The 26545-nt window shown below is 37.5% G+C and overlaps 1 protein-coding gene across 1 annotated transcript in view; it reads left to right on the forward strand.

Annotated features, from left to right (window-relative positions):
• The window catches only part of LOC135710401 (uncharacterized), a 102316-nt gene that overhangs the window by 68464 nt on the left and 7307 nt on the right, over positions 1-26545 (forward strand). The window contains exons 4-6 of the mRNA XM_065232967.1: positions 19132-19333; positions 20780-21147; positions 21211-21670. Of these exons, the coding sequence (XP_065089039.1) occupies positions 19132-19333; positions 20780-21147; positions 21211-21670 (1030 nt within the window). The remainder of the gene's footprint in view (positions 1-19131; positions 19334-20779; positions 21148-21210; positions 21671-26545) is intronic.

Here is a 26545-nt window from a genome sequence, read left to right on the forward strand (position 1 = left end):
AATATGTTTTTTAACCCTTTTATCCACATAGTAGTGATTCCTCGTGGAAGTGCAGAGGATTTCTCGGCTTCCATATTTTCACATTGAGGATGAATGCTAGTCCCAAGCATCTTGTATTGGTTCTCTGTATAATTAAAGCTGATCTGGCAATAACGAAGTAGCATCCGTGGGTGGTCAATTATGCTCATGCTCATGCTCATATAGTTTATAATAGAAATATGATAAAATGCTGAGAATACCAGTAGGGAAAACGCTCCTATAGTTGCGGTACGTTAGAAGCGTTAGGTTCCTATAGTTGTGCATGGAGACTCAATACACAACTATAGGAACCTAACGCTTCTAACGTACCGCAACTATAGTAGCGTTTACCCTATCTGTATGTGAGTTAATATGTTTCTTGTTTTTTCCCCCTTTTATTTACAACGTTTTCAGGCTGGTTTCTTGATGCTTTTTCTGCTTCTGACGAATATTTGAGGTAATGTTAGTTGACTGAAATTTGAAAATTGAGTTAATCGAATAGATATGTTAAGTGCAGATGATTCCGCGATATTTTCATTCAATCTGAATAATAAATTATTATAACAGTATCAATGTTAGTCATATTTCTCGACAAAAATGAAAACATTTCCTTAATATGATATGAAATAATATGATTTCAAAAAGGTAGGTCCTATTTTGTTAACACGTCACCAATGTATTTAATTTGCTTGTGCCCTGCATTTTAAAATCATAAATTCTATTGAATTTTTTTTCCTAAAAATTTTCAAATGATTTTGGAATAGTGTACATACTTGAATATTCATGTTTGACGTTTTTTTTTCAAAAGACGAACGCTTATAGTCATTATATAGTAATTAAAATAGAATTTAAAATCTATACAGGAATTTAAATAGCATAGCATAAACAAAGTCGCACAATTTTGCAGGAAGCACAAGCTGTAAACTGTTGTTAAGAAGAAGATTCACACAGTTTAAATATTTTTGTAATTTTACACGAATGCATGGACGGAAAAAGAGCCGCATATTCATGTAAAATTAAATTGGTTTTTAAATTTACACGACCTGTAATTTACATGTATGTTAAATTAAACGTCACTTGAATCTTACATGTTTGGCTTGAGATGGGCTCATCTTGTAATTTTACAGGACATTTAAAATTACACGCATTTTGGTGTATACCTTATACTTGTTTTAATACTTTGCGATGTTCCTAATGCACAATCATATACGTATTGTCAATGGTATTTTGAGCTTGGCCAGATATGAAAACGTATGTTGATCTCTTTTCCCTATAACAAGGGAACAGTGGTTGCAGCAGCATCATTTCAAAACTATAGATAGACAAAATTCAAACGTACTCCGAGTTATGAACGGCACAAAGTATCACAGCAAAAAATTCTGAATTTTAATTGTGATGTAAATATTCATACACGTAAACTTGTGTTTCATTAAAGGCAAACGAGCAACTTGTATACAATATTGTTTACAAAGATGGGCTTTTGTATACAATATGCGCAACATTTCATGGAATGTCACTGAACTTTACACGATTTATATCCTTTTATGTGCATCACATTGAACAGAAATTTACACTTCTTTTTCGCACCGTGATGGTACCTGCACGGTTCGCGTGTAATGTTATGATGCTCAATGTATTTTCTGTTCAAATATAAAAAAAATATATATATATATATATAGCTTTTTGAACAAAATTGCATAAAATAGAACTGATTGTCAAGTACGCGGAATAACCCGCCTTCACGGTACAGTACAACCCCTACACTTCCACCACTGTGTGTGTGTGTATTCAATCTAACCCGCACTGGCCGGCAGTGTTATTATGGAAGAACTCTCTCTACAATGTCGCATTTATGGTCATTGTAGACAGCTTTAGTCCGGGAGTTAGAAGGTGATAGCTCTATTGCAGATCCAGCAACCCATTTCAGAATGTCTGGAGAGTCACGCCCATTCCGAGGTTACTTTCACTTACAATAAGGCCCGCATGTATGCATCACCGTTATCAAATGGATATTGGTATTACATACACGCTTCCAGGTTCGAAAATATATTTTTTCAAACCTGGCTTGTATTTAGTTTAATTTTGATATATATTTTTTTAATAATTGGAAAGCTCTCACCATATTCTGCTCTTCCGCCGTCGTTGATTACTTCTTTTGGAATCCCTTGGACTTTTTCTCTAACGCTTAACCCCTACACTTCCACCACTGCATCAAAACGATCAGTCAGAAGAAAAACAGGAAACACGAAAGCATTTTTTTTTATGTTTGTCTATTTTTGCATATCAAAATTTTTGATTTTCTGAACGAACTAAAAGTGCTCTCTGGATAAAACCGATTTGAGCAATTCCCTACGAATTCGCAAATCGGTTTATTTTTGTACTTTTTTTATTAGGTTGAAATTTTGCAGAAACGTTCCTTATGACCGACAATGCTATTTTCTATTTTCATATCACCATTTTGAATCCAGCCTTATTTTTGAAAAGGGCATATAGAAAAATATCAAGCTTATTTTCAGAAAAGTTTTACTCGAAAACTGTTTGCCCGATCGGTTTGGTGTCTTGGGCAATATTGCAGATAATAGATGAGACTATTTGAAAAAAATATGCACTCTAAAAAAATTACCCAACTTTTTTTTATTTCAAATAAAATCTTAAAACTATTTTTTATTAAAAAAGGATTTTTTGTATTTTTTTTATTTGTTGATATGTTTTAGGTGACAAAAAAAGACCAGCTATTGCACTATAGGTCAAGATGGAGAAACGATGAACCAAAAAGTTATGATTGAAAAAAAACTCATATTTTTTTGGCAAAAATATCCAAAACTTGGTCGAATTACTTTTTCAATATTATATAATGAAATTACTCTAAATTTACAATAAAAAAGCAACAAAGTAAAACTTTGCTAAGTCACACCGTTTTCAAGATGTAGTGGTTTGAAAGTAGATACCAAAATAAAGTAATGTATGACGAAGAAGTGCCGCATTCTATAATTATTTTTTTTTTTCTTCTTCCTGGGTTAGAGGCTCTTACATGAGCTTATGCCTACTCTCAACTTGTGTTTTGAAGCATTTGTAATGTTATTATTTGAGAGCTTTATACCAACCAATGATTTGTATATCTGGTGGCATCTAAGATCTGAGATCACACTATGGTGTTAAAACTGGTACGCACAATATGTCAAAACGCAACTTTTGAAATTTGAGCGTTCATATGAGGGGCTTAGATGAAAAGGGTTGTAAGTGACTTTGATCGATTCTCTTCATCGACTTTCTCTTTCGTTAATAATTCAGCTGCAAACACATTCCTTCATTCGTGTGCCATTCTGGATGCTAGATGAGAACCTCCTTTATCAAAATATGTGGCAGAAATGGCGCAAAATCTGTTTATAAAGCTGTAGCTATCAAAAGAGTACGTCGATGAAGAGAATCGATCAAAGTCACTTACACCCCTTTCCTTCTAACCTCCTCATGTGTGATTTTTTTTTTTGGATTGGCGGTCAAAATCGAACTGTTTTAATTTTTTTGGTTTGAAAGTATTTTAGTAAAATTTACCAATAAGCATAATTTCAGCAAATGTCGTTCTTTGTACTTTAAAAAATACAGTTAACTATCCCTAACTCGATATTCTTTGTAACTTTGTAACCATTCAAAATTTACCAGCGTAACTATATCGAGTTAGGTAGATTTTACTGTAGGATTTTTAAAAGGGGTACCGTAAAACGGGGTATCTTTGATAATGCGGGTAACTTTGATAGTATAATACAAAGAATAAATTTACTCGCTGTGCTTTTTCCAAATAAGAAACATTGGTTCCATATTGTAGCTTAGGCTATTTCCGTTGATATCGTTTATAGTTTTTATATAGTATGTGTTACATATTTTACAAAAATATTAAAAAACCATTTTCGTGTTTTTCGCCTTTTTGAAAAAGCACTCAAACCATCACTTATGAAATGTATTTCCGATACAGCCATCACAAATTCAATGTTGTATTCTTATTACTTATGAAGTTTTCTGATTATATACTCATTCAAAGTTTCATATTTAAAGAACTAAATTGTTTGAGTTTCACTCATTTTTTTCTACATTCATCGAGCATTATCAAAGTAACCCCAAATCAAAATACTGAAGTTCGATCACAAAACTAAAAAAATCCTGCAAATGCTTTAATTTTCGTTCAACATATTACCAACGAATTAACTCTTGGATCCTCAGTACTTGTTTTAAAAATATAAAATTTGAAAAACATTCATTGCTGTAAAAAATATTTAGATTATACTTTAAAAAACCATCAATGTTACCCCGTTTTACGGTACTAAAAAAGAAACGTGTTCATAAAGTTGTCCAAAGTTCATGCAGACTGAGCCAATCAAGCACAATCGATAAACCTTGAATAGTTTAGTTGGAGATGCTTAACGTCAGATATCAGACTTAAAGTAGTGATTTTATATGATAGGTGAGGAGATGAAAGTATAGAGTTGATAGTTCCGTTAGATTACGGCAGTGTGAAAATTATATTGAGAGTAGAAAGCGAGCAAAGGGCACGAATTGGGTTGATCATCTTCTTTGCCAAACTTCCCTGTTGGCGAGGGATGGTGAAGGGTATCTCTCCCCACCACCAATGGCAAAAGAGATGATCGCCGATTTGCTCACGCGGAAACAGTTCAATCGATTTTTTCGTACTAAAATCGTCCTCTGACGTAAGCATATAGTCGATAGGTTTGGAAATTGCAGCTATTGTTGCCTATACCGCTGTATGTTGATGAAGTGTTAATCAACCAACAGCCAAGTTTTCAGAAATGTTGATGCCCATCACGTATAAAGGGCGAACACGAAATTATTGCGACACCGAAAATGTCATGCCAATTTTCTTATGATGTTTAGAATCAAACCAAAATTTAGGGTAGTTTTATACATATATTTACTTCAAAAATCAAAAGAAAAGTTAATCGATGGAGCCTTGAGTGTAAAATTGAACGCATTTTCGCTTGATGCCCTCCATCAAAGTCTTTACAGTGTCATCCGGTACCAGTTTCTCAGTTTTTTTTTTCCATTTTCTTAACATGTCCTTCTCGTCTTTGACTGTCTTCTTGCTCTTCCGAAGTTCCCGCTTCATTATTGCCCAGTACTGCTCCACCGGGCGCAGCTCCGGACAGTTTGGCGGATTCATGTCCTTTGGAACAAAATGGACAGAATTGGCCTCATACCACTCCAGGACACTTTTAGAATAGTGGCATGATGCCAAATCTGGCCAAAATAGCGGAGCTTCGTCGTGCTGCTGCAAGAACGGCAAAAGGCGCTTCTCGAGGCACTCAGATTTGTAGATCTCGCCATTTACTGTGCCCTTTGTCACGAAAGGCTCACTCCTCAGTCCGCAAGGGCAGATGGCCTGCCAAATGAGATATTTGGAGGCGAACTTCGACATTTTCTTCTTCTTAAATTTGTCGTCCACATCGAACTTGCTTTTGCCGGTGAAAAACTCCAACCCAACTTTGCTTAAAATCAGCTTTTATATACGTTTCGTCGTCCATCACACAGCAGCCATATTTTGTCAGCATCTTCTCGTAGAGCTTCCGTGCCCGAGTTTTAGCCGTCGATTGTTGCCGCTCATCGCGGTTTGGGAAGTTCTGTACCTTGTATGTATGTAGTCCAGCTCTCTTCTTTGCATTCTGGACGTAGCTCTGCGACATGCCGATCTTTTTAGCCAAATCACGGCTTGAGACGTTGGGATTTGCTTTAATCATCCGCTTCACCTTTCCCTCCGTCTTTTTGTTCTCCGGTCCCGGTTTTCTTCCAGCTCCTTTGCCGTGGTCCAACGTCAACCGCTCCTGGAATCGCTTCAACACTCTGGAGACGGTTGAATGGTGAATGTTCAACATTTTTCCCAACTGCCGGTGCAACAGGTCAGGAAATTCCAGGTGTTTGGAAAGAATTTGTTCTCTCAACTCGCGTTGGTTCTCCTCCATTTTCGTTGAATCGAAAAACACGACTTCGAGTTTGACAGCATGTACAAAATACACATCAATGAGAAAGTGTGCAAAATTTGGTTGATTTTTACCCAATGGTAAAAAAGTTATGCCCTGTTGAATGTGTCGCAATAATTTCGTGTTCGCCCTTTAGTCTGGAAACACGCGCACAGCTCAAAAAAAGGTTGTGTTGTGCGCTATAAGCGATTAGAAATCAACAGCTGGTAGTTATAACTAGCAAATCGGTAATTTTTTCTGTACATGTTTGGTGTTTTCCAAATTCTGTGGGTCTGCGATTAAAATTTTTCCTTGTGACGAATACAACAACTATCCACAACTCTATTCACGGCAAGGGATGGAAGTTCTGTTTTCAAATGCTTTACAGATTCGCTTCTGCAATGGGAAGAACTCTTGAGTGTCCACTATTTTGATATCGAATTTAGAACTATAGTAAAAATGATTTTCATGGCTAGGGGATGGTCCCGTTTTTTTTACATTTTCATCTCTCACGCCAAAGTCACAATTTCAAAATTTCGGATAAGTCACGAATGACCCAAGGCCCTCAACAAATCAAAAGAGTATTAGGGAGTGAAGGTTGTGATTCAACATACAAACTTGACACATCCGCACATCGGTTATTTTATTATACGTTTGTCATTTTGTGTCCCTTGAGCTGGGGTGTGTTGCTGCAGCAAATTTTGTGTGAATTTGGCTATTAAAAGGTTAGCAACAGCGCTGCCCTAGCGGTACAGTTCTGAACTATATTGATGACATTTTTTCCGTGTTGGGTATGTTCATCACTTTGGTTTGTTTTTTTCCGTCGATCTTGTTTTCCGTGCTGAGCACCAATGCTACCGACGTGCCAGGAAGGCAGCTCCCACACCTGGACCCTACCTATCGACCCATCAACTCATGAACCGGGGACCAACGGCTTTACTTCCCACCCGAAGTATATTCATCACGACCATTACTTTGATCTATTGTGATATTCCCCGTTTTTATAATGCTTTATCAGTTATGTCGTATCACTATTTAATGAAGCGACCGGCATAGACTGACCAAAAGCATTTTTTTCAGCCTGGTATTACATTTCGAATGAAATGTACTACTTGACTGGGACCTGCATTCCAAATATCAAAGGGTTCTGCCAGCCCCTTATCCAGAAAAATACGCCATTTATTGAATACTGCTGCACAAGAGCACAAGAGTCTTCCTTTTCTATGCCACAGAATCGACACACATCCTCTTGAAGTTTTCCTATTAACTTCAAGTGATATTTTTTCATCAACAATGTCCTGTTATCAAACCAGTTTAGACACTGAGATCTTTCTTTGATAATTCAAAAATTTTGCTAGTAATTGAAATATTCGGAATTATGAACCGTTTGGATTGCCTAGCAATGAAAGGGTTGTTCCAATTGGTCTCCACTTTCATTTTTTTTCCATTTCTTGATCTCCATTTTAAGAGAACAAGCAGAAACTCCACAGAATGGTTCTGGTCCTATGAATTGCTGAGATGATCCTAGCCTGGCTAACGTGTCGGCTTTTTGATTCCGTCAGGCCGTCAAGTCGTCTATAAAACTGTTTTATGACTACTAAATTAAAACTCAGACTTCATAGTTTTAACGGTAGCTGTAAGATGGTTCTGCATCACTACTTATAACTGAAGAATAAAACCAAAACAAAACATACAATTATGTTTTATGGTACACTTTTTATGACCGATATAAAACTTGAAGCAGTCTTAGACCTTCATTAAAGCTTCATTACAACTATCATCTTTATCAGAGGCCTAAGATTCACAGATAAGAAATATACTGCTACAACAAAAAATACTCTGAAATTTTTTGTCATTATAAAAAACAAATCTATTCAGATATATGAAATGAAAACCCCTTCAGTGCTTCTGAACACGATGAAGATGAGACGATCGACAATATGAAACTCCTGGAGGAACTACAGTTATACGATCCCTACATAAGGCACAGTGCGGTGAAGGAGCTCTTAAAAATATTGAACAAGCGGCTTTCCGATACACTTCCGAAAGATCCACGAACCCTTCTTAAAGCAACGCCGACAGTTTCACTAAATCCGTTTGGAGATGGCCAGTATTGGCATCACGGCTTTAAACCTTGTATTGAAAAAGCTTTTAGTGGATACAATAAGCATTTCTAACATCTTGATTACAAGCAAAAATAGGAGGATGTTGACTTTTTGACAGGTGGTCATGGTTTTTGTTTTGTTTTGATTCGCTGTACCGAATAAAACCAGCAAGCTTATTATTATATAGCTTAAATATAACTTAACGCTCTCAATTTGGACTACGACATGCTAAGATACAACCATTAGGTTTATGTTATGCTATAGAATTCCAATCTAGGAGAATATGTTATATTGAGGTATTTTTAAGGAGTAGCAAGTTATAACGAAAAAAAATGTCGCCGTATGAACAAATTTCACACAGTATGAATAATTACGCTTTAATTGATAGGCAATAAAACACTTTCATACATCTATGTATAATTAAATAATATATGTGACTGGTTATTGCTCAACAGTAGTAACAGTTTTGTACTAAATAGATAATCTTTGAATGACTCTTTAATGCATGGTGCTAATGCAGACAAATTAAAAATATCCCTATATTTTAGTATTCATATGGCGCACTAAATTTATGCTCCTATTTGGTATAATAATCACCATAAATATTGCACGGCATGCTGTGAAACATATACAGATTGGTTTAAAATTATAATAAAGTCGTCTTATTTTCAATGTACAATAATATCAGCCATTATTACCAACTGACAAGGATCATGATTTCACATCAAACATCGAAAGAATAAAACCACATTAAAATATTTCTCAATATTAACTATCATCCAAAAACCCCAACTTAAAACTTTCAAAGTTGTCAAAATGTTTTGCGTATCATGTTTTATCAACTTCTTCAGGAGCGATTTATGCGGTTGTAATATAGTTTTATGGTAGTCATTAGAAGGCTGTTAAAACTTTCTGACCTGGAGGAGGTTTTATGTTTTCATTTTTAACAATCACGTCTAGAGTGTGATAAAACTGACATAAATCCTATGCTCCTAAAGTAGTTCGCATATCAAGTTTTAATGACTGCATTAAAACTGGGCCAATTGGCCATGACATGGCTGTATTGCGGTTCTCAGGAGATTGTTAAAGCAATGTGGTCGTCAGTGAAGGTTTTATAATTTGGTTATATCAACTGCTATAAAACTTAAATAAAACAAAAATTGTTGCTTGGGATATGCTCAAGGCGTCAACTCAACTGGATGTAATACCAGAGCATTATTATTTTTTCCCTGCTAGATTTAATTCTTGGCCTACTGTTCATTAAGATTTAGAGATTTCCACTTCAACTACCTCAAGGTACAGATCACATACCGTCGTTGCCACTGCGTTTGGTTGCCTACAATATTTTTTAATATATTATTTAAAAAAATCCAAATGACTTTTTCAGATAGTCCATATAGGATTCCGTCAATTATTGTTCGAAAGGGTCTCGCCCCTAATATGGCGCCTAAGATGCTGCACCGTTATTGCATAATAATTAGGTCTGTTCCCGTACTTGCGTTTCTGTAAGATGCTGTACAGCTAAAAGAAAAAAAGTTCCCGTACTCGATGCCAGATATACAGACTTTTGTACACGATAAAGGTAGACACTATCTGTTTTGAGCCCTTGTAACTTTAATTATAATAACGATTTTTCTAATCTCATTAGATACAAAAATAGTGACATATATTAACTAGTTATTGCATTCAGAGTTCGAAATTTTCGCCTTCTTGAGAAGAGAAACGTCATTTTTCACCTGCTAGGAGAAATAGATTGGAATGTGAGAAGCGAGAGAATATTATACGCTCACAGCAGTTTTCGAGAGAAAGACAACAGCGATTTATTTTTTTCGGAGAGCATGAGCGGCAGATAAATCGTTTCTTTTTCAGTGAATTCGTGATGCCGATAATGATTTTTCACTTCTTTCATACACCTGAAAATTCACTTTCCGCACGCAAACGATGATCCGAAATTAAGAACCAAAACAAAAGTTAGTGCACATCCATAAATTACGTAGAATCTGAGGAGTAATGGAGAGGTGGTTTCAACATTTGTAACGGACCATGTATAAGGTATAGAAAAAACGCCAAGAGGGGGAGGAGAAAGTCCAAAATTGGTAAGAAAATTGAATCGTCATTTATGGATTACCCTTATGATTTGACAGAAGGTATAAAAAGGAAATAATAAAAAAAAAAACTGCCGGGCTGGTTGAAACCAATGAAATGCAAACAGGTAAGGCTATGTGAAATCGTTGTCCCTTTCGTTTTGCCGCTGTTTAAATGGATAACACAGTATGATTTCACACTCCGTAAACCATTTAATAAGCGGAAGAGCAAAAGAGACGGCGAAGAAGCCTCAACAATTTGGGAGCCGAACAATTTGGGGTGGTATTTTTTTCACTCTTGGTAGTTTTCAGCCAAATGGGTGATGATAAAGTATTTTCGTTGGGTTTTGAAGAGAGATATTTTCGGATTATGTATGAGAGAGGATAATGAATTATCGGTGAAAAAGGAGAGATGAAAATTTGAGCGGTTCACAACTCACCGAAAAGTAGCTTTAGTGAGGAAATGCTTAACGTGCAGCTGAGTGAGAATTTCTGTCTCTGATTGCATTGATTGTAGCTTCACGAAATACTTCATTTGATATTTTTGGATAAAATTAAAAAAGGGTAACCACTTTTTTCGTGTACAGAAGTCTGTATCGTTGCTATTGGAAGATTGCCGCAAAAGCTCAACGCAGATGTCGCCACTGCATGATGATGATAATGTTGACGGACTGCATATAAAATTCGTGAAAATTAGCATTAAATTATAATTTTCATCAAGCCTACGTGAAATTCTTCCAATATAACATTCGAATTGAAGAAGAAAACGTTTTTACGATCAGACTGATGTGCATCTTTGACTTTTTCAGGTGAACTTTCAAAAGATATATTCATTTCATTTCACAGCTCCATCAATGCTGCATCGTAAATATGATGGTAAACAGAAGTAAATTGCTCAATTACTCAAAATAAAGATGATTTGTCATCTTGTTATCACTTTGAAGACCATCTAGCATCATTTTATAGTATGGTGCTTGTTAAGTAAATCAAGTTCCGGTTCGTTTTCCGTCGAAAATTGTGAGTATCAATATGTTTGCTTAAAAAAGGCCAAAATGAACATTTATTGAATATTGGCGTCCTATACAACCAATTCTCTATTACCACCAGCATGATACAACCTTTCCTAAGTAAATGCACTTAATTTCCACTTTCATCTTAGTGAAAATCGCACATATTTACCATTTTCTGAAAAATGCAGCTGCGCAGGAGGTAACCTCTCCCTGTGGGTGCAAACTTGTTATGCATAATTTTCCATGAAAACATCTCCGATCCATACCGAAATAATAACAAATAGTTTTCAAACACGTTTTCTTACACGATTCAAGCAAAAGTTTCCACGGGAAATTATTAGTTTTTCTTTATGGACCGATTTGCCCCAAAAAGCGTCTGTTTTACTTGGAAAATTTGGAAACTATCCTCCTTCTAGTAGTTCTCACTTCGAAATGTAGGTGGCGAAAGCTTGGAAAAGTTTCGCTGCAAGACGCCAATTGGCGTCTTGCAGTGAAACTTTTGCAAGCTTTCGCCACCTACATTTCGAAGTGAGAACTGTTAAATGGATGATGGTTGCAAAATTCTCCAAGGGAAACGGGCTATTTTTGGGGAAAACCGCTCTATAAAGCAAAACTAATGTTTTCACGGGGAAACTATTGCTTGCGTAGCGTAGGAATACGTTTCCGGTAGCTAACTGTTTTTCTTTCGTATTATTCTATGATGTTTTCACGGTAAATCATTCATTTCAATTTTGCACTCACATGTAAAGCATCTTCATTTTTCGGAAATTGGTTAAAATGCGTGATTTCCACTGAGATTAAAGTGGAAATTAAGTGAATTCGCTAAGGACAACTTTTGTCATGCTGGTGATTACGGAAAAAGTGTTGTTCAGGACGGTATTATTCAATAATAATCCTTTTAAGGCAAACATTTAGATACTCACAAATTTCGATGAAAAATACAACTGAACTTCATTTAATAAACAGGCACTCTAAATTAGAATGATTCTAGATGGTTTTCACAGTGATACCACAGACAAACAGACATAACTCTCGCAAGTTTTTCATCGTACACACTTAGATTTTTTTGCCGAGATGGGCACCACCGAGCAGCTCGGCATTTTATTTTGCTGGAAATTCAGCAAAAAATATGTTTGTTAGCTGAGATCTCGGCAAAATTCCCGTTTGTTAGCTGAATCTCGGCAAGTTTTTCACTGAGATCCAGCAAAATAAAATGCCGAGCTGCTCGGTGGTGCCCATCTCGGCGAAAAAATCTAAGTGTGTAGTTGGTAGTACCACCACCTGTGGCACGCATAGTCAATTCCCTTGCGTTTGATGTTTACACACTACCGCCATCTGTTCAATGTAGTGCCCACCACAGTGTACTCAACAGATGCCGGTAATGTTTTAGCGACGATGTTGTCCAGTGAGAAATATTCAATGTGTTATGTCTGTTCGTCTGTGGTGATACCATAGTAGCAAATCACCTTTATTTAGAGCAATTTAAGAAATTTACGTTTGTTTACATATTTTGTGCGATGTACCATTGACGGTCTCGTGAAATGAAATGAAAGTTTAGTGTGAAATTCCTACTGGAAAAGTCAAAGATGTACATCAGTCTCATCGGAATGACGTTTTCCTACGCAATTCGAAGGTTGTATTGCAAGGATGTTTTGCAGGTTCGATAAAAATTGTGCTCATTTTTATGAATTTCCTATGCAGTCTGTCAACATTATCAACATCATGCAGTGATGACATCTGCGTAGAGCTTTTACGACAAGTTCTCAATTTTCTAACAGCAACTGAGAGAAAGCTGCAGCAATCTACAACAAAAACAAAAAAAAAAGAAAGTGCGGGAACAGACCTATTGTGTCAGCCTACTCTGAGTAGAAAATCGACCGATTTTGAATATTTCGTCGCCACATTTCTCCCCCTGCTTCTGAATTCGATCGATTGCAAATCGATATTACCCCTGTGATTGTACCTACTGCTACCACTTTCTTCAAATCAAACCAGTATTATGCAGATGTATTAGATCCGGAAGTAAAACGATACTTAAAAGCCTATAAACATTATGCCACATTTTACACAAATACCATCGCATGGTTTGAAAAACAGAAACAATATATTTCAATCACGCTGAAAGCTCACGTCGTTCTTATGTCGTTTTCGTTTTTGCGGTGTAGCACTGGTGTAGTGTAAGCAGGAATAAGCGCGAGTCTTTGACAGCTCAACATCATTTGTTTGTAAACAAAGGTGCATTCTATATCTACACCCTAAAATATTTCGGTGTACGGCAGTGTAGCACCGGTGTAGCTACACCGCAAAAACGAAAACGACATTAGTAAAACTTCAGAAACGAAGGGGAAGAAGCAAATCACACCGAGAAATTTCAATGCCAAACATGAGGCCCAAGCAATTATACGACCAGAGGGAAGAGAAAAAAAAGCACACCAACCACGCTGCGTCGACACTAGACAGGCTAAAGTTGAACTCAAAACCGGATAATGATCGGTGGTCTGTCATCGAAAAGCTGCTAGCTTTAGCTGGCCTGCATGCGATACGGCGAATCGAAGCAAAACTTGGCCATGTATCTACATAATGCGTCTGCTCGAGCAAGTGTTTAATATCATCATACCAGAAAGGGGGGGAAACGATGAGGTGAAGTTGAACTTTGTATATACCTACCTATTTACTTGGATACTTTGAACACCCACGCCCACCGTGGAATGAACTAGGGAAAGTGATAAGGGATGATTACGGATCGTTTGGTGTGCAGTTGAAGCTATAAAGTCAGTTATTTTCTTGCATTCCGCATACCACTTGTTGAGTCGAGCGTTCTCCATCTAGAAGTATGAATCTATTATTCGGTTGTGTTTGTTGATGGTCAATCATTGCTTTGCTTGCTAAGGCACCCCTATAATCATAATTATTATTGCATCCCTACTGCGAATTCAGTTTTGTATCAACTGTAAAATGAATGTGATGAATTTGGTTTTTGTCAAGCTTCAAGGTCGTTATGGATTTTTGATGCTTGTTGATTCTGATTTCAGTGTTCATGATCCATTAGGTCAGCTGAAAGGGGCTGTTCATTAAGTACGTATCGAGTTGGAAGGGGGAGGGGGGAGCAATTATACACGGCCTATACACATTTTAAAAATTAAATAAATAAACTATTAGCCTTTTTATGCACAACGCAATATGTCATCATCGAACTCAGGTTAGACATACCAACACAGAACACAATATAAATTTGCAATCTGTAATCTTTTCTATAATTAAATCATTCATTTTACAACAATACAAAGAGAAGGTGTTTGATAAGCTTTCTTCATGCTCTTTTATTCATCATCTCTTTTTTTCATTAGTATGCCGAAAGTGAAAACGATATAGAGCGGAATCGGTTCCGCTGCGATTCGTTGTAGAGGGAAACCGATGTTGTACTGGTTGCACTGTTAGAATATCGAGATATCGCCTGATTATCAAAGACGCACACCGTCGGTTGTGAGTGGTGAGAGAACTGGCTATTGGGTGTTTTGAGTCGACAAGCGCTACGCGGCGTTGTTGTTCGTTGTGAGGAAATAGTGGGTTCCTTCCCGAGCAAAGTCGAGCATGAAAATGAACGCAAAACGAAAAGAAATTTTGTTTTCACAATCAAGTTGAAATCATAATTTGATTTCAGTACCTATACTTTTATGAAATAAAATTGTTTTCATTTACCCGACTCACGTATAAAAATGCCTTAATTTAGCTTTCATTGAGAGCAGCAATAGTATTTTATTTGACATTTGCTGAGGAAAAGAAAAGAAAGCGACCCGAGTAATGAAATTCAAGATCCGTCGGTGATTGGCACTAGATTGCGGAACAGAGACCGACGTTAAATAAAGGAAATAAGAAGAAATTCAAGATCATCACAACATCAAATCTAGTTTTCGATTTAATCGTGCTCGGGTTCCCGATCAGTCAGCAAGTCAGCAAAACAAATGACATGAACATCAAGGGTAAGGGTCGATTTCTTACATCCTCTGCAATTTTTCTTGCAACAAATGAATGGCAGATCTTTCAATGGACTGTAGCGTACAAGCAAGTTTTTCCAGAATATTTGTTTTTCCTAAATCATCATCACGAGATGATTTTTAAGCCACAGTTGGACAAACCTAAGAGGAAGAGGGGACAATTGGCTTCTTCCTCTTTTATTTCTATCTCTATCTTTCTCTATCTCTATCTCTATCTTATGCACATGAAATCGGCCAATCACGTTTGACAGAAAAGTGGTTCATTTTTGCCCCCGTATTGTCACCTCTTCTCTTAGGGAGAAACAAACTTTGTTCTAAAAAATAGCTATCAAAAAATTCAGTGCTGATACCTACCTTCCGGTCGTATCAAACAGGTCCAAATCTGTTTAAATCCGTCCGTCAAATTTCAATGTTTGGACATTTTGTATGGCAAGACAGTGAATTTTCTTGAAGCACTGACTACTTTGCCAGCTATCATTCCTCCATTTAGCGATAACGTCAGCACGGCCGTTGAATACGACTCAAATTTGAGCTCCATTTACTCAAATTCTCAAAAAACGCAGGTAAAATTTATCTCGATTTTTCTAAAATATTTGCTTGATTGTAAGGAAAATGGTGGAACATTTTAGTTCCTCAAAAAAATCTCGATTATGTACTATGAGGAAAATTGAGTATTCAGAAGAGATCGTTTGGAAGCACGCGCACAGCCCAGAAAAAGATTGTGCTGCACTCGATTTTTTTTAGAGCAAGAGACCAGAGAGAGCATGCTAAAAATTGAAAGACGTGCAATGTGGGTAGGAGCGCACAAATAATGCACTAGTAGAGCTCAAAATAAGGACAAGATAAACTAATTCCATTATAAACCTTTTAAAAATCAATGTAAACATAAGCAACATCAAAACGGCGCCGGTGGTGTAGTGGTAAGCGTGATAACCTCTCACCCCAGCAGGCCTGGGTTCAATCCCAGTCGGCGCCGACGGGTAGACCTTTGCGCCGATCAAAATAATTTCGGCGGTGGCGTGATATGCTATTTTCTGCCGGCGGCGGCGGCGTGGCGACGTCACGCCGTTTGCTTTCGGCGGCGGTGGCGTGGCGGCGTGGGTTTATTTTTAACAATATAGAAAAAAAAAAAACTTTTCAAACTAATCCCACATGTACAAAAAATGCTACCCACATTTGAGTTCAGATTACTCAAAATCGCTAAAACGTAGGTCACTCATAGTGTGAATAAATTTTGCGATACTTTCCCGGGAAAAACTGTTGAATATGTGGAAAATTTAAGAAAATTGTACACACGTTAGAAGTGCACTAGTGGAACGATAGAGCTGGAATTATGGCGAAACAGCTTTTGTAAACAATGACTTCTCTCGATGATTTCTCGAAACTCAAGGCACGCCCACGCCAACCAACATAACCAACGGGAAGGGGAAGTCTTCCGCTACCCGATGGTGACGTTGATTTGAGAAGGCGAGCCTTGACTTTCTAGAAATCATCGAGAGAATTCATTGTTTACAAAAGCTGTTACGCCCTAATTCCAGCTCTATCTAGAAATAGTGATTCATCCCTGTGTGCTAGAAAGAGCAAGTGCGAAAAAAAAAGTGTCAAAAAACTAATAGCGAATTCGTTTATTATTCAGTTCCAATCTGGATCGGGTATCAAAATTGGGTCTGGTTGTTTTCTGACAAACGTCAGTTTGCTCGTTTGTTTTTAAAACCCAGCTCAGGTTGAGGTTCGCACTGCCAAAAAGTTCGGTTTCACACCGATAATAAACGAATTCGCTATAGATGACGCTAAATAGTTGCCTCATACAGGCTTGTTTGAGGTTACTCAAACATGAGTCAGACATTTTCATTTTCATAACTTCTTTTGAAACGTCAAAGCATGAGTAGTTGGGATTTCTGAATATGAGTAACATTGACTCAACGATAAATAAATAAAGGCGGATCTCAATTTTGAGTTTTCAGCCCATTTGTTGACTCAAAAAGAAACAAAATGGAATTGTGAACAGGCCTGAAAAATCTCATTACCGCTAAAACGCCACTCTTCAAAATTATGAAACTATGAGATATAATAATAATAATATTTTTTATGTAAGATGCAAGAAGAGGAGGTTAAGTTTGTATAGGACACATAAAACCTGTCAATTTTGCATTCTCCGGGTCACAATTAGCTATTTTAGCTGTAATGAGATATTTCAATGAGTGAATACCCTTCGTTATACCTAATAGCTAATTGCGACAATCTGGAAGTGACATTGACAGGTTTTATGTGTCCTACACAAGCTTTACCTCTTCTTCTTGTATCTTACATATGAAAATTATTATTACAATATCCCATAGTTTCATAATTTCTAAAAGTAACATTTTAGCTGTAATGAAATTTTTCAGCCCTGATTGTGAGAATGTAAAAATACGAAGTTTTCCTTGCCGTCGTAGAAGAAAATTTGAAAATTTCGAAAGAAATCATTCGAAAATGATGCAAATTGCAGCCTCCGTGGATGCAGAAACGTACCGCAAATTAAATGGTAATTGTTTGCATTTTGTTTTATTTGATGCTTGATTTAACTGTTTTTCCAGTTTTTGGTTTATTTATCCTAAAGGAAAAAAGAAAAGACACCAAATATTTGCCCATTTGTGTATTTTTGACTCATTTCCCTATGTTTTGGATTCTATGGAAATGAGTAGAAATAGCTCATCAACAAGTACCTCGCTGTTTTACTCAAAATTTAGTTGTGGCTATGTTACTAAATTTAGAGTAGATCCGGTTTTAATGAAATTGAGTGAGTTTTCACTCAATTTTGAGTAGCCATGAACGAGCGTGCACACACATTCTACGCGTCCAAGATGCATTTTACCGAAAAGGTGTTGGGGATTTTTCATCGGCGTGACATAAATTTATTCGGCGGCGTGAACGATTTTACTGCGGCGGCGCGCCGGTTCAATTTCATCGGCGGCGGCGGCGTATGAAAATCGTCGGCGGCGGCGGCGTGGCGCGGCGGCGCACAGGTCTACCGCCGGGATGTTCTGAGGCATAACATCTCTGATCACGCCTTCCTTCGGATGGAAAGTAAAGCCGTTGGTCCCCGGTTCATGAGTTGATGGGTTGATAGGTAGGGTCCAGGTGTGGGAGCTGCCTTCCTGGCACGTCGGTAGCATTGGTGCTCAGCACGGAAAACAAGATCGACGGAAAAAAACAAACCAAAGGAAAAAAAAAATAAGCAACATTTTAACTACTGGATTGCTATGTTTTTGGAAATAAGCACATTCTACATGAGTACACATTTTTGATTATTGTTAATAATAGATTCCTTGCGATGAAGGCATAAAAAACGAACACTAAGTTCAGTTATCATTTATCCATAGTGATGGAGTAATATAGACACCACAGCAAGAAATTTACGGTTGATTGGTTGAATCATTGTTTACAAAAGCACTTAGGGGAGAATGGTAAATAACGCACCCCCAAGGTAGGACGCACTTTCATGCAGAATTTTGATTTTAGATGCTATGCTAGAAGTGCTGCACACCGGTCGTCCGAAACAGATCCGCCAGCTTCCATTTCAGATCCCTAAATCACGGAAACAAATTCCGGTTTTAAACTTAAAAACTGCTTTTGAAATTTTGAAAATATTCCGCGTGGGACGCTTAATACATTTGTGCGGATTTGCTAGCTCAAGTATACTAGGACGAAACTAGCACGAATTTCAGTTGCTCCTGAAATCTCATGCTGGTAGACGCAGATGCCCTTTTTACATTATTCTGGCTACTTTTTGGCGCAATGATAGTTCACTAGCGCTAGCAAATCCACACAGATGTAAACACCACATAAGGGAGGTGGTTTCTACCTAAATTACCATCCTCATTCATCATCCATGTACATTATTTTCTTAACTAAATTATGCAATCCTTTCATATAAATCTTTTAAATAAACCTCGTTTAACTTTACATCATTCCAGGATGAAGTGCTAGCCATCTCCGATAAAGTGATCCTGCGGGCTGACGATCTACTAACGTGGGTAGCGATCGACCTGGAGTGGAACTGGGGCCTTCGGACGTTATTCAACAAGCACAGTGCAAAAGATTCGATGACCACCACCCGCAATCTGAGCAGAAATTCATCACTGGACTTTGGCGATGTGGACAAGGAGAAGCATGCTGGTAAGTTTACTTCCACTTATCGCATTGTTTGTATGATATGTTTTTTTGAGCTATCAAATTGGATGACTTACTCATTCGTGTTTGTTTTTATTTGGAAAATCATGAACATTTTTCACATTAACGCTTCATAAAATAACGCTTCACTTCGCAAGAAAATTGAGATGGATTAGAAACACATGCATCGTTTTACGATCTTTTTGCTCTTGAGGCTCAATCTCGCACGTTCTGTTATTCGCTTTGGTCTGTATAGTACCTACGTCGGTCAAATGCGTGTTTTGGTGTCCATTGAGGAGGCAGTTCTCATGTTTCACAGCACACTTTTTCACGATGATGGCAATCTCGTCTGTGAAAAGAAAAGCCGCAAAAGAAGAGGGAAAACCAAAATGAGACGTTTTGGAGTAAATATTGATCATTACTATAAATAACACACATCAACGCTTGGCAGGTCGGAGTAAAGTAGTAGAGCAGCTCTTTCGATGCAAGTGCTTGCAATTTCTGATGATGTTTTCATATTGTAGAGTTAGTACTTACGTCTGCAAATTGATGATATTACGTGGCGAACGACACTGGTGCCGAGGAATACATTCACACTGTTTTCGCTCGAGGATGTCCTCCTGGATGATAACGCTTACTTCGAATCTGTTGGTTGTTAACTTTTGCTCTCCAACTGATTCAAAATAGGTGCGGTACTTGGGCACCGGAAGAGTATGGCCCGAATAAAAGATGGACGCTTGTGCAATCGTTAAATATGCACCGATTAAACCTAGTAGTGCTAGCCAGCGAAAGCATGGCAGATGCACAATTATGCGACCAAGCAACGGCATGAAGGCGGCTTGCACGAGCTAACGGAAGAATGCGAATGTGTGTTTTTCTGCTCGCCAACCTAGCCGGTCTTGTTCTATTACAGTTGGACTTTGGCGAACATGGTAATACACATTTTGCTCGATCATAGACCATGTGGACATGATTTTCAAATACACTAAACGTTCGCTAAGTGAACGGAACGGTTTGATAACTTTAGAAATTCCAACTTCCCGTAGCCAAATGTTGACTGCTGCCAAAAATATGACAGCCGACAACTTATTTCAAACAAAAAAACTTAATTTAAACAGTTACAGGCAGTTGTTTAAAAAAAAAACTCTTTCAGTTAGTGAGCGTTTAGCATACTGAACAAAATAATTTTGAATGAAAATCCTTAATCGTTCTTCATCACTGAAAGCACGCTAAACATGTTCCAACTGTATCCACCCATTCACTGCAAAAGCAAACAGAAATTCAATATTTTTAAACAAGCTAAATTCTGTACCATCAGCAGAAAATAAACCGCGATCGCGAGCAAAGACATAAATCGCATTCGACAGACGAGTTGTTGAATTTAATTATCCAATCCGATTTGCCATGCAAACCACTAAACTCCTACCATTCGTTTTTTTTTTCATTTCACAGCGGAAAATAAAGCCTCGAAAATCGCAGTATTAAGCTTCCCCCGTTACTGTCGCTATCGAGCCGTATTGAAGCGGCTGGAAGGAGTGGATGATGACTGGCTGCGGAGTACGCTGGTGGAGACGCTCAGTGGATATGTGGCCACTACACCCAACTTGAAGATCATGTTCTGCAAGGAAACGTTCGATTATCCTGAACTGGAAACTCATGAGCTGCTGTGCAACCATTTGGCGCCAAAGCTGAAAGGTCGACCTCGAGGAAAACGGAAGAAAACGCTGTCCGATTCTTCGTCCCAGGTGATCAAAAAGGAGGGTGTTTCCGAAGAAAGCGAATCGAATGAATCAGATATATCTGATTATTCATACAGCAAGGTACTTTCAGCATACATCGCGCAATTGAAATTATCATTTAACCATCGATCGTCTTCATTACAGGCATCACCATCCAAGAAAGTAGATTTGCAGTCCACTCCTCGCTATAACCCTAGGCCATCAAGGACAACACCGGTGGTAAAACTGGTGGATCCAATTGCTGTACCTCCTGTACCACTGCCTCTTCCACCGGGAAAAAAAGATAAAAGTAAATCTAAATCTACGAAAGGAAAAGGTAAAAAGTCAAAGGCTGGCCGTAAACCGAAGGTCGCACGAACAGCAAAACAGACTGAAGGAAGTGAACCAGATGAGGAAGTCGATGAAGCTTCGGTGTGTGACGAAGCTCTGGTGGAAAAAGAGGAACCGGAAGATGTGCAAGCTGATGAAGAGGAGTTAGACAATTTGTTCCAGATTCATGATCGCATGGCAGCCGATGAACGAGATTTCCTGCAACGCCTTCAGCAGTATCTGGACTCTAATGCGTTGGCGTATGCCGATAGTCAAGCAACGTCGCTGAAAGATGGTATGTTACTTGAATTGGGTCGATACAAATTGCGTGTTTGGCTTACGTCAGTAGTTGTCGTTAAGTAGGGTTAATGTCCCTTATATTGGGCCAATATTAAAATTTCGAAGATAAGCATTGTTTGTCATTTTTTCACTAGCATCCAATATATCCATTTGTACAAACTTCGAAAAAAAAATCATGTAAATTTACGCTAAATCTAGCGCACAATTAACGCGCCCTTAGCATAATTTTACACGTGTTCATAAATTTACAAGCTACTTTTTTCGAGTAATTATAGTCAAGTCAAGTCAAGCGTCACTCCTGGTCACTGGAGCATAATAGAGCTCTGTATTCAAGCTAGAAATGTATTCTATTGGTTTGGGTCCTCTGGGCAGTATGACCAGCATAAAATACAGAAATCCGTTTTTATACCGTGGAAAACGAAAAAGTCTTTAAAAAGCATAAACAACAAAGCATCACGTATTGTCAACCAACCATTACTATTAACAAGCATTTACTAGATTTTAGAATTGTGATAACGAAGATTTTGTTTGATCATGAAATTAGAAATCAACCAAAACACTGAATTTCAGTACACGTTGCTTAAACTATATGGAACAACTTTGTTCTAAGAATAATTGAAGAATAGGAAATTTCAATCGATGTGCCCAATCTGAAGATCTATAGGCCAACATTAGAGCCATTTCCCCTACACACAACCGGGAAATGTAAGCTTCTAAATAATATTACAAATTTGCATGAAAAGTATGTAGAAATTGCAATGTTTCGCGTCATGAACAGATTCTGTAATGTGGTCGGCGGAAGTTTCTTAAAATAATTTTGGTATTTTTGGTTAGCTTATTTTTCGAAAAAAGTTTGTTGCATTGCTTGTAGGAAATCATTTCGTGAAGGATTAATACAAAAAAATGCTAATGAAAAACTTCATAGTACGCTGCAACCATTGCAAGAACTGCCATTACGTTTGTTGTATGAAACATATGCAGAAGATGTAATAAATCTAACCTTGCATGTTTTGCATGTACTTAAAATTTTAACATAAGCATGCACATAAGTTTAAAATGCGTTTTGTCCAAATCTACCAATCCAAAGTTCAAGGGGCTGGGCTAACGTCTACTTGAGTCGTCTAAATCGGGCTTTATTGCATAAAATCCTAAAAGACAACATATCAGGACGACTGGCAACTCTGTCTGAATACAATTCAAAAATGATGTGCTCTCATAATGATCTTCTTAAAGATTGACATCTACATTATCATATTATGTTCGATGCTCGACTGGTAGACGGTGAAGTTATTTCTGCTACTTTTATTATCTGCCTTTATATAAGACACTATCCAATAAAAAAAATCTTGAGAGTATTGTTTAATTATTGTCTACTGTCAAGCGAAAGTATTCTGCAACAGTGGTTAGCATCCATCTCATCCCTGGACTGGTCACAAATGAATCAAGAATATTAAAGTGACCCTAATAAAAAAAATCTAAATCTAAATTAGAATGTTCCACAGTCTGGGTAATGCAGATAACTATTTCGTCTTGGGTTTATTCGAACTGTTACGATCTGAGGTAACTTTACTTTAAGTTCAATAATAGCCGTTCATATTCAAATTTTCCCTAAAAGAGGGCAACAAAAGCTAGCTAAAATCCAGTTAGTAGGTAGCTTGTTTGTTCTTACAAGCGATCGGCAGGTTTTAGATGCGAAGTATTTTGAGTAACGGTGGTAACTGGTTCACAAACAAAGTACTTCCTTGAAGGTGATCTTACAGGACACCTTAGCATTTTAAAAATGTTTGATATTGATTATCTTAAATAATGAAGACTGGATGGAGAAAAAATATAATTTCGATCGTTTCTACAATGTAGCAGAATTTGATCGTAATGTTTAGGAAAGTGGGGGACCAAACATCCGTCCAGGTTCAACTGTTTTTTTATACATACGGTTCAAGATTGAACAACCGTGTGGGAGCAGGGGTAACTGGTCCAGGGATTGATATCTCAATATCCATGGGTTACTGGCCAACCGTGTTCCAAGCAGAAATTCAAGCAATTCTTGAATGCTCTGTAATATGCTTGCGCAGGAATTATAAACATTCGAATATCTGCATTATGTCTGATAGTCAAGCAGCATTAAATGCTTTAAAATCAGCAACATGCAATTCCAAACTCGTATGGGAATGTGCAATGTCACTCCAGAAATTGGCCTGTCAACACCAAGTAAACTTATATTGGGTTCCTGGCCACTGTGGAATTGAAGGGAATGAAAAAGCCGATACGTTAGCCAGGCTAGGATCATCTCAGCAATTCATAGAACCAGAACCATTCTGTGGAGTTTCTGATTGTTCTCTTAAAATGGAGATCAAGAAATGGAAAAAAAAAAAATGAAAGTGGAGACCAATTGGAACAACACTTCCATTGCTAGGCAGTCGAAACGGTTCATAATTCCGAACATTTCAATGACTAGCAAAATTCTTGAATTATCAAAGAAAGATCTCAGTGTCTATACTGGTTTGATAACAGGACATTGTCCATGTAAATTTCATTTTAAGCTAATTGGAAAACTTCAAGAGGATATGTGTCAATTCTATGGTATAGAAAAGGAAGACTCTGAACACCTGCTATGCTCTTGTGCAGCAATCTTCAATAAAAGGCGTATTTTTCTGGATAAGGGGCTGGCAGAACCCTTTGATATTTGGAATGCAGGTCCCAGCAAAGTAGTACATTTCATTCGAAATGTAATACCTGGCTGGGAAAATGCTTTTGGTCAGTCTATGTCGGTCGTTTCACAAAATAGTGATACGACATAACTGATAAAGCAATATAAAAACGGGGAATATAACAATAGATCAAAGTAATGGTCGCAGTGATGAATATACCCAACACGGAAAAAAACGGCGGATATGAAACTCAGAACTAATTAACTAAGGCTGCGATTCATGCGATGCGATTCAAAGGCATCCCATAAGGAATCTAGTTTCTTTGGGAAGGGAAAAATGGCATTCAAGAATAACAATTTGCTGTCTAGGGGCCATGTATTTATTATGTCATGAGAAATTTATGAAAAATGAACCCTCCTTACCCTTTTCGTCTCGTTTTTCCTATCCCAAAAGCAGTCCTTGTAACAGAATTTTACACTCTTTCCCTCTCCCCTTAGACTGTGTGATAAATACCATCATTCGTTACATTCGTCTGTTTAGCCTTCCACTAGAGCTTGACGATCAGGAGATCCATAAGGTCATGTAGAAATTTGGAAAGGTAATCCAGATGGTCAGGACCTATTGGGACAGCTGTAAGAGGACTGTTTATTGAGGTTAAATATGATGCTGAAATCTCGACACCGGTCCTTTCCAGAAATTTGAATTTCCCAATGTGGCTGTCTGGAACATATCTATGCGGAATGTCCCCATAGGAAATCAAGTAACGAGCGACTGCAGCTCGCAGGGTGTTCCAGCAACATTGGTGCTTTTAACATGGCGAGGGTATTCACTCAATCTAAACCCCAACAAAATGGAGGACTTTAATTTAATAAACACAGCAGTGAACGCACCATGTGTTACATGATCAACAAATATATCAGCAAAAAGCAACCAAGCAACTTCTTTGGCAAGCTTGGTCACGAAAGTGGAAACAGATTGGTTCATATATGATTCAGCGTTCATTTTCCATTATAGCAAAGCTTGTTCAAGTTCTTTTTCATGCACTGCACGGGCGTTCTTTCAGCTTGATCGCGTTTTAATGCATCACTGCTGGCATTGATACTATTAGGATCTTGAAAACTTGTCACAGGCATGTCACAGAATGCACGTATATAGAAATTTTTTCCCAATTTGAGATCTCACATACCTTATTGTTACACTTTTATGAAATTTCTAGGACCATAATCTCGACCAGTTTTCTAAGACCAGGGTTTTGAAATTTTATTAAGTTCTTGTTAATTCTGGATCTTGAATTTATGTGTACGGAATCTTGAACATTTTTAAAAGTTTGATTTTACTAAATCTTTTATTTGCTTCTTATCTCACAATGTCCTTGCAAAATATTCAAGGATTTCCTTAGGATCATTCCAACATTTATTCAAAATTACTTTCACTTTCAGTATTCCCCTCAATAATCTTATGATGCTGTTCGGTATTCCATAGATGTTTTTATAAGTATTGGAATTCTAGTGCCGAACACTTTAAGAAACCCCTCCAGGAGATATTATATTCTCCAAAAATGTCTGTGGGTTTCAATTCCAAATGCCATAGCAATTTTCCTCTTTATTTCCTTTAAATTCTTCTCGAAAGCCTTTAAGATGAATTTTCTTGAAAATCACCTTAGAATTTTCTTCCGAAATACTTGGAAAACTACTAAGTGTTTCTGTGGAAAAATACTTACAATTTTCTGTCAAGCCCTCCAGAAACTCATTGAAATCCTCTGAGTCTTTCAAATTCACTGTTTATAAAGTCCAAACTGATCAAATGGCAAGGTCTCTCAACTTTCATTTGATGAACCTGAAGAACAAACGTTAATTAAGGAGTCTCCTGGGAACTATGCGGTATTCAAGGTAGGCTATTTTAAACTACAAACCTGGGCTTTGGCAAAACTTTGAGCTATAGGGTGTCCCATAATGTCTAAGCACGATTAAAAAAAAAACGATGATGTAACTCTATTTACAGCAAACTCGATTTTTATTTCGTATTCATGTTCTCTATAGCATTCTCTTACAGTTAAACGTAGAAAATCTGAAATCCGATCAGTCGTAAGCCAAGGAGCAGATTATTGATCTCACGCTAATCATTATCGTCAGCACAGTTGCCTTTCCAACAGTCTCTCGCAAACTTTGTAACGGAATCCGCTGCCTTTACATGTTGCCGCAAATATGCTTTGGTCAGGGCCC

This window comes from Ochlerotatus camptorhynchus, unplaced genomic scaffold, assembly GCF_037179485.1.
Source record: "Ochlerotatus camptorhynchus isolate MF236.1 unplaced genomic scaffold, CSIRO-AGI_Acam_v1.1 ptg000380l, whole genome shotgun sequence".
Taxonomy (NCBI): Eukaryota; Metazoa; Arthropoda; class Insecta; order Diptera; family Culicidae; genus Ochlerotatus; species Ochlerotatus camptorhynchus.